General features: G+C 35.5%; 1 protein-coding gene across 10 annotated transcripts; it reads left to right on the top strand.

Annotated features, from left to right (window-relative positions):
• Nucleotides 1-1,506: 1,506 nt before the first annotated feature.
• On the top strand, nucleotides 1,507-8,824 carry LOC131015616 (probable acyl-[acyl-carrier-protein]--UDP-N-acetylglucosamine O-acyltransferase, mitochondrial). 10 transcript variants are annotated; one of them, XR_009098598.1, is made up of 14 exons: nucleotides 1,507-1,745; nucleotides 2,054-2,332; nucleotides 2,731-2,926; nucleotides 3,060-3,160; nucleotides 4,799-4,923; nucleotides 5,013-5,121; nucleotides 5,517-5,609; nucleotides 5,710-5,826; nucleotides 5,920-6,003; nucleotides 6,903-7,007; nucleotides 7,807-7,893; nucleotides 7,984-8,116; nucleotides 8,227-8,425; nucleotides 8,501-8,824. XR_009098598.1 is itself a non-coding variant. In XM_057944057.1 (12 exons), the coding sequence occupies exons 2-11, from the start codon at nucleotides 2,842-2,844 to the stop codon at nucleotides 8,086-8,088; spliced, it is 1,011 nt and encodes a 336-aa protein (XP_057800040.1). In that variant the 5' UTR covers nucleotides 1,934-2,332; nucleotides 2,731-2,841; the 3' UTR covers nucleotides 8,089-8,116; nucleotides 8,227-8,505. The 10 variants fall into 10 exon arrangements, 2 of the variants coding, with proteins under 2 accessions (XP_057800040.1, XP_057800041.1); XR_009098597.1 differs by having other exon boundaries at nucleotides 1,513-1,668; XR_009098599.1 differs by having other exon boundaries at nucleotides 1,525-1,609.
• The last annotated feature ends 373 nt before the right edge of the window (nucleotides 8,825-9,197 follow it).

The raw sequence follows: 9,197 nt of genomic DNA on the forward strand, positions 1-9,197 counted from the left end.
GCCGCCGGGCGGGCCGGGCCAAAACGGGCCAAAAATTATATTTTTTTTCTTTTTCTTTTTAGTTCCAAAAATTAATAAATTAAATCAAATTTAAAGAAAAAAATGAAGACAAATTCGATGAAACAAAAAGGGCCTTAAACAATCTACATCTAAATTACATAATTAACTAAAATTATATGTAAACAAATATGATTAAAACTAAATATAAATAATATGAATACAAGTAAAAAAAACAAAAACTAATTGCAAAAACAACAAAAACTGAAAACGATTTATTCACAAATTAATTAATACAATAATCAAATCAACTTGAATCAAATAACAACCACAAAAAATAATAAAAAATAAATAAATCTTTCAAGTAAAAATAATTTAATATTAATTGTTGATTGCTAATTTAAATCCTAAGTTAGACTTCGACTCGTCATTGTCGTCAATTGAAGAAATTGACTTAGATTGGGTTGGTTTCATTAGGATTGGCCGATTGGAATTTGGGAGGAGATATAAATTTTTGAAATTTTCACCTTCTATACTAACGGGCCGATTTAGGCCCGAAAGCCCGGCGGGCTTTTTGGCCCGCGGGCCGGGTGACCCGGCGGGTCGCATGGGCCGGGCCAGGGAGGCCCGGTTGTTTTTGGGCCTTGGAAATCCTAGCCCAGCCCGGCCAAAACTACGGGCGGGCCCATCGGGCCGGGCCATTTTCGGCCCATTTTGACAGCCCTACGCTTTTTATAGAGTCAATACACTTAGAAATGATAGACGCTATGGTGAGGACCATCTTATAGCGCCTTCACTGGAGATGCTCTAATGGGAATTCTGGTTAATGTCTCTGATTTCACATTGCTCATAGTATGATGTTGGTACATGTTTGAATAAGGATCCTCTGGACTATTTAGATTATGATATCAGTAACATAAAGGTATGAAAATTATGTTACCTTCTAGCATTGGTCAATTGCGAAAATGTCTAGATGTGAAAAATCATCTTAAATATGAGCTTCTTGTCGCTATTTGAATGGAACAAAGATTTTTAAAGTTCAGTTCACCTTGTTTCCTCATATGTTTCTTTTAGTTCTTTCAATCAAAAATTTATCAATGTAAAATTTGTAATTTTTTTTTTGTAAAAATTGAATTATGAAAAAGACAATGTACATGTGTATAAATATAAACAAAAAACACAAAAATATATATATAAAAGTAAGATTTATAAATATATAAAAATAAAAATGATTCAATACGTAATTTCTGGCGTAGAGACAATGTACATGTGCATAAATATAAACAATAAACATCTAAAAAAAATTAGATTTATAATTTACATATAAAAATAAAAATTATACAATACGTAATTTCGTGCATAGCATAGGGGCACAACTAGTTGAATAAAAATAGTAGATTTATATTTTTTCAAGAAATAAATACTTCATTATCTTTTATATAAACATTGGCTATTTTATCAATAATGTTTTCTTCCGTTCGTTTGTTTGTTTTGCTCTTGCTTGTTTTTTTTTTTTTTTTTTTTTTTTTTTCACGATCAGTTTTCTTTTGCTCTTTCCGAGGTTTGGGGTTTGGGACTTCCTACGAACAATGGTGCGGTTGGAGTTTCTGAGGTTGTTTCGTCTCCGCCTCCTCTCGAAGTATCTTTCTTGTTTTATCTTTTTTTAGATAGGTACTCTTTTTATTCTCCGTGGTTTTTCTTTTGGGTTTTTCTGTAGAGATTTTAATGAAGTTCCATCCTTAATTCGCGTATGTGCTTTCAAGAGTTCTTGGTTTCTTTTTCGTTTTAATAAAATTTGTATTTAAGAGTCCCATTGGGATGGCCTAGTGGTTGGGGTGGTTGCTTGTTGTCCAAGAGGTCACAGGTTCGAGTACTCTCGGCCACAATAACCACTAGGTGGGGTGTGTGTGTGGTTTGTATTATTTATAATGTAATTTCATCAAAAAAAAAAAAAAAATTGTATTTAAGCGGATAAATGAATCATATTTTATGAGTAGATCAAAAAAGATACTTACATGAAGTTCGATCCTTATATTTTGATGAGTATTGGAAATAGGTTTCTGGTTCTTCTGACTACCGTCCATCTACCGCTCTTTCTGTCTGTGCCGTCCGCTGGTCGCCGCCGCTATCGGCCCCGCCTCGAATCTCTCCGTCCAAGCGCTAAGGAGGCAGCACAGCAGCAGTGTGCAGGCTCGCCCCGCCCCCCCTCTCTACCTCTCTCTCTCTCTCTCTTCTCCGTCCTCTCTCCGCAGCCCCCGCCTCCTCCGGTCGCGCGTGGCCACCCCTGGCCTCGCCCGTCAGCACAGCAGTTTCCAACGCCCAAGTTCTAAAGCAGGTAAGGCGGCAGGCTATTTGGGTGATTTGGTAGTTTGATTTCTGATTTTTGAGTTTCTTTTTTCCGCTTACTGAAGAATCCACCGATTAAGTCGAGGCATTTTGTAAATGTATACATTTGACAAAAAAATTACGGTTTTGGAAATTCTTCAATATAAATCTATTTACTTTAAATCCACCACCATTTAAATTATTGACAGTTAAAATTTAACTCATTTCTTTAATATGCGTCAGAAGCTTCAGCTTGAGAAGCATACAACAAATAGTTGTAACTGGCATTGGGCCAACAAATTCGAGTCTTGCTTTCTTTTTCTTGGAGCCAAAGTCTTGATCTTCATTGCTTTAATTCATGGATAATGTTGAACAATGGATGTTAACCAAAATTTAGCCAACTTTCAGATTACACATTACACACTGGTGGCGGGAAAAGGCACCATACATGCCAATTCTTGCCTTTTATATAGATAGATGAATCGATGAATGCCGGTGAATCCTTAAATTTTGGTAAAGATGGCTTTGCTTCTCGGAATTCGAAGGCCATTCTCTGTTGCAGTTCAACGGCTCCACCTCCAATGCTTCTCCACTTCGCTTCCCTGTATTACTTACACCTCTCCTTTTCTCTTGCATTTATGTAACATACATAAACATATAATGTAATAGACATGCTTACATAAACATGCATGGACCTAACTATGGAGTATCTTTTATGGGTGTTATTTCGTTAACAGATGTTAAGGAGGAGCAGAAAATGAGTTCTATGGAAACAGGTGGCAAGTCAAGTTTTATTCATCCATCCGCCGTTGTTCATCCAGATGCCATATTAGGTCAGGTATTGATATATATTTTTCAGTAATGATAAAAGATTGTAGCCAAGCTCTTTATTGTAACAATTGACCGAGCTGCAATTTTTTTAAGAAACTGAGTTTTCGAAGAATTGATCAGGTTTGACAACAAACTTTGTCTTACGAATTGGGTAAATTGGAAATAAAATCGTGGAATAGTTTCTCTTCAAGGGGACTTGCAAACAGTTCCTCAAAACGCCATTGATAGACTAATCTTCCTTGTGCCTATGAGTTTGAAATAGAGAACATCTGATATAGAGATACTAACTTTAGGGATATATTTAGCAATATAGATAAGCATGTGAATGAAATTCAATCAAAATGGCTTGGTTGCCAGCCATCGGTATTTATCATATCAATAAGAGAAATTAAGAAGAAGATATGGGTTGTGATTTTGTTATTTATGAAGCTGCCTTGTAGTAATTGATTTGGCCCGAAGACTTATTTAATTATTTTACCTATTAAATTGACATTATGTTTATCTTAACCTGTTTTAAACTTTTAGTGAGTGGGTCTCAATACATTGGCTGTTGCAACTGAATTCTAGTTTTTGCTTGTAGTGTCTGGTGTGATTGCTGTAATTGAATTTTTATGTTTTGTTCTTTTCTCAAGAAATTGGTTAGCAATTACGCATCTATGACTCATTACTTCCATTTGACTGCTAAGCATATCTGCATAACAAACTTCAAGTTATAGAAGGCAATTGATGAAGAGGAAGTGCTGTTTCTTAAGTAAAATTTATGTCATCTCACTTGCCAGGCCACTACAAATATGGATTTGTAACAGCATAATGTAAGCATCCATTCTTTTGGTGACCTTTGAGGTTCAACCCTTAGTTATCCTTGAAAGAGGAAGAAAAGAAGAGTTGATGCTCAAAAAACTTGCCCACTTATAGGATGGATGCTAAACATAGAAAGCTACGATGGGTATTAGGAGGAGAGATAATAAAACGATGTAGGGGAAGATGGGCAGTTAGAAGAGAATGAGTTTGACATCCCTGTTGATTAAAAGAGGTGGGATTTGGTTCCTCTGGGTAATATTACTTTTCTCTCTGTGTGCTGTGGGTTTTGATTTTTTCTTTGTTGAAGGTTCATCCTATTATGGAGTTATAATAACAAATAGTCAAATACTGCAAACACCCATCCCCCCTCCCAAAAAAACAGGAAAAAAAGAAAGAAAATTGTATGTGATTTTCTGGGCCTCTTTTTCATTACTCTTTTCTTTTTTAGTTGTAGTAATAGAGACTTAGACACAGAAAAGATTGTTCTTTACCAGAGACAGGATTCTAAGTCAGAGAAAGCACCAGCCATTTGGTGTGCCGTGTGCGGTACTGTGCTAAATTCTAATAACTATGTTTGGTCATGTTATAAGTTTCAACATTGAGACACTCACTTTTTTTACCTATTGAAGTTATTGTGCTAGTGAAAAAGATGAACTATTTATTGAAAAATATTGTGTCAAGTGCTAGTATATAAGATTTGAGTATACTGAACCACTATGGACGTGGTTTGCCACTATTTATTACAATTAATAGATTATAGAAATATTCTTATTCTGTACTGACACTGTTAACATGTTTTGAATTCTAAGATATCGTATATTGATTAAGTCTTACTCAAATGCAGGGTGTTTCTGTTGGTCCTTTTTGCACAGTTGGATCTTCTGCAAAGTTAGGGAACGGTTGTCAGTTATACCCAGGGAGCCACGTCTGTGGACATACAAAGATAGGGGACGACTGCACTTTGATGATGTAAGATAATTGTATCACATATAAGACTGGTTTAAAGTTTTCCATATTCCTTACATTCAAAGCTGAATATGCCTACTGTCTGTCTGTAGGGGCGCTGTAGTTGGTGATGATCTTCCTGGTAGTACTGTTATTGGAAATAACAATTTAATTGGGCATCATGCTGTGGTAGGCATTAAATGTCAAGATTTGAAATATAAGGTAGGTTGCAAAACTAAGACATTTCTCTTTGCAGTCAGGCATAGCTACAAGGAAAAAGAAAAAAAGCTACTTGATTAGTGTCAAAACTCTCACACTTTGATAAGTGCAAAGAATTGTTAATGTTGATTTTGGAACAGCGAAGAAATGTGACATGCTTGATGGCGTAGTAGAAATTTCAGCATGCACTGTATTTATATGATACCTATTACCTAAAGAACTCGTTGATTTAGTATTGGCTAATTTACTGAGAATGATTAAACAGAATTGTGATTAAAATTGGTGAAAATAAAGCGGATAGTTGTATATCCTTCCACTGTAAATAGTGAGGATATCGTTTTTTCTCGATTTCTTTTTTATATCAAATACGCTTATCAAATTCAAACCATTTATTTTAGCCAGGAAATGAATGTTTTCTTGAGATTGGGGACAATAATGAGATCAGAGAATATGTATCTATCCATAGATCTTCACGCCCAGACGAAAGAACAGTAAGTAACATGACCTTTTGCTCATTATTTTACATTGCTTTGGGATCTGAAGTGTGTCATTAGTCAAATATCCTATGCCTCACAAAACTTTCATCAACAGATCATTGGCGCTAACAATCTCATAATGGGGTCTTGTCACATCGCACATGACTGCAAAATGGGTAACCATAACATTTTCGCAAATAACACTCTGTTAGCCGGCCATGTAAATGTGGAGGTGGAGCTCTAGTTCTTTGCCTCTAACTTGGATTCTTAGATTCTATAATTTCGTTGATGTAATGACATGGTTGTAAAATTTGTTAAATTGCAGAATTATACTCACACAGCAGGGGCCACCGTTGTACATCAGTTTTGTCATATTGGTTCTTTTTCTTTCATTGGTGGCGGGTCAGTGGTAAGGACCTATGCTTGGAATATTCTTGATTGTAGTGATAATCTTCTTTTTAATGAGCATTGAAGCGTGCAATAAAAGGATCTTCTTTCTTGATGTACAATCCTCTTGTGTTCTTGTTGAATCTTGACTAAGAGGGCATTTGGCTGAGCTTATAAGTTCTTATAAGCTCTTTAGAAGTGTTTGAGATAATAAGCTCTTAAACAACTTATAAATTGGGAAAATATGCTCCAGCAGCTTATAAGCTCACCATAAAATATGTTCCTAACCCCCAACTTATTTTTTCGTAATCTTACAAGAAACAATCAATTTGCAGAAATAACCCTGTTATGGTTTGTTATTTCCAACAAATAATATACCCTCCTAGTTTCATGTTTTGTCAACTTTCTGTCTCTAACTAGGATTTTTCTTTCTAAGTCACTATTCTCTCTCTGAATTATCCAAACATTGTAACAACTTGTATGCTCTTGAGATATTACATCTTACATCTTATAAGCTCTCTGCTTAGCCAAACACTCTCTAAATTCTTGTGGAATATATATTTGGCTTTGGATTAGTTTTGAATGTGGCTGCATGCATGATGCTGACCTTGATACCTATCTGCACCAACCTCACGGAAGTTTGCTCCCTGCAAATTAATAGATCCCCCCCCCCCCCCCCACAACCTCTCCCAACATAAACCTTTTCTCATAGTATTTGTACACTTGTTGAATTCCTTGTGCTTAAGATGTTTTAAATTTTTTACTAAATTTTAGCAGTGATTTTGAAAATCCAGAAACTTCATGATCGTCTAATTAACTTCTATTGAGTACATGCCATGTCAGAACTGATGGTGTTTGATGACAATATGATTGTTTGCTCACACCTCGTTTTTATTTTATCTCTATGATATACCTCAAAAGGTTTCTCAAGATGTACCCAAATACACAATGGTGTCTGGTGAACGAGCTGAGCTACGTGGATTAAATCTTGAAGGCCTAAGGCGCCGTGGGTTTTCAGTTGGGGAGGTTGGTTTTCTGTCAGTTCATAATGCACTTATTGTATGTGAATTAAAGTTTATAGATCTTCCTTCTTTTTAACAACTTTTCTTTTCTTTCTTCACATAGTCAGATCCAGAAACAGTTATCTGATCTTTAAGACTTTATTAAAAATTCAACTGAGTTTTTGTGAACTTGAGACAGATTTCCTATCTTTTATCATGGAGTACGATTGTCGTAGCCATAATTACTTGCTCTATACACTTTAGGCATCAAAGGAAACAGAAGAATCTTTGTACTCCATCTGTCCACAAAAAATAGTCCTAAAAGGGGACGGCACGGGTTTAAATGAAAATAGTTTAGTTTATTGTGAGTGGAGAAAGGGTCCACTTAAAAGGTAGTGTTAATAATGATAATTAATTGTGTTGTGAGTGGAGAATAGGGCCCACTATATACTCCCTCCGTCCACGAAATGAGTACTCATTTGTGGACGGCACGGGTTTTAAGAAATGTATGGAGTGTAGTGTGAATAGTTTAAGGGTCCCACTTTTTGAGTGTATTAATTAAAGAGATATGTGGGGTACACTTGCCAAAAAGGGAAATGGGTACTCATTTCGTGGACGGACGAAAAAGGAAATATGGGTACTCATTTCGTGGACGGAGGGAGTAGATAGTTTCCAAAAATAGAAAGGGACTAATCTTTGTGGACATCCCAAAATAGCAAAAAAAGACTATTTTTTGTGGACGGATGGAGTATACACTCAAATCTAGCAATACTTTGATTCGTTATACATTCCAACCATGACTATCTTTACCTGATATATCCCAGATAAAGAGCCTGAGAGCAGCTTATCGAAAAATATTTATGCCTAGTGAAGGTAGTTCTCATAGCATTGAAGACCGGCTGGCCGAATTGGTATTTCTAGTGCTCTTTTCATATTCGTTCACGTCCTGGGAGTAATCCAATGATGAGTTCCCTCCTAAATGGCTTTTCCCCCCTTGTCAAGAGAAGGATGAGGAACTGGGCCAAGTTGCAGCCGTCCGTTCGATGGTAGAATCCATTCGGGATTCTTTTGCAGAGGATCGCCGTGGTATTTGCAAGTTTAGGTGACGGATTGGATTATAATATTGAATGCTAGGTAATTTCTTGTCATCTGGTTTAAAACCATCTGCATCCTCATTCCTCATTATCAGAGTATCTGGTTTATATATCACAAAAGTGTATCTGATTTTTGCCTCTTTGTTGCAGATGTCATCAACCAGTGCCATAATGTTGATCTGGCAAAAACCTGAGGCTTTTTTCTTGTATAACAGAATTTCAGTCAAGGCATTCAAGATTTTTAGTTTGGGACAAACTAGTTTGAGCATGTAAATTTTGCATCCACCAATTTGAATGCATGATCTATCCATTTGGATTCTGCAAGTATATCCCCAACATAAGAAAGAAGGTTGGTTTGTAGATTTGTTGAGTGAAATCTCGCATGATACAAAGCTTATTTATTCATATTTTGATTTTTGTTCAGGTAAACGTTCGCAAATTCTCTTGATGGATTTTGGTGATATATTACAGTGTGGGCATGATTAGAAAGCTACTGTCGTGAGGTTATCTCAATGCATTGTGGGTGGTGATGACATTTCTAAAATTTTAGGTAGCGCACTGTTTTTTTTTTTTTTTTTTTTTTGAGCGAAATGTAGCTCACTGTTAAATGTAAAGTAAAGCATGGGAAATAGAAGAGAGAGAAGAGGCAGTAGAAATGAGAGAAGATATTTACATTCTTCAAAACTGATTTTCAGAGATGGAAGGGGCATTAGAAATGAGAGAAGATATTTTCATTCTTCAAAATTGATTGACAAAGATGGAGATCGAAGCTTTATACAACTGAAAAGGAAACTTCTAGCTAAAGCTTCTAACTAACTTTGGCTTTTCCTATTGAGCTAACTTAGCTAACTAACTAACAAAAAAATAATAATAAATTTAAGAGATATTTGTTGTAAAATACATGAATTTTCAGCAAATTCTGATTTTTCTCATGACTTTTAAAATTAAAAAAAATAATACCACTTATCGATTTTTTCTGATTTTTTCAATGGGTATGAAATACTCCCAAATAGAAGCTAATTTTAGGACTTTTGATTTAGATTTGTTGATACATAAGCCGATGCATTAGCTTTATTATGCCACCTTTATTATACGTCACACTTAGGTATAAAAAAATCTAA

This window comes from Salvia miltiorrhiza, chromosome 3, assembly GCF_028751815.1.
Source record: "Salvia miltiorrhiza cultivar Shanhuang (shh) chromosome 3, IMPLAD_Smil_shh, whole genome shotgun sequence".
In the NCBI taxonomy this organism is placed as follows: domain Eukaryota; kingdom Viridiplantae; phylum Streptophyta; class Magnoliopsida; order Lamiales; family Lamiaceae; genus Salvia; species Salvia miltiorrhiza.

Coding starts and splice junctions, on each gene's coding strand:
- LOC131015616 (XM_057944057.1), top strand. CDS start 2,842: ATGGCTTTGCTTCTCGGAATTCGAAGGCCATTCTCTGTTGCAGTTCAA. Junction 6,004..6,902: donor TCATTGGTGGCGGGTCAGTG/GTAAGGACCTAT, acceptor ATACCTCAAAAG/GTTTCTCAAGATGTACCCAA. Junction 7,894..7,983: donor AAGACCGGCTGGCCGAATTG/GTATTTCTAGTG, acceptor CCCCCTTGTCAA/GAGAAGGATGAGGAACTGGG.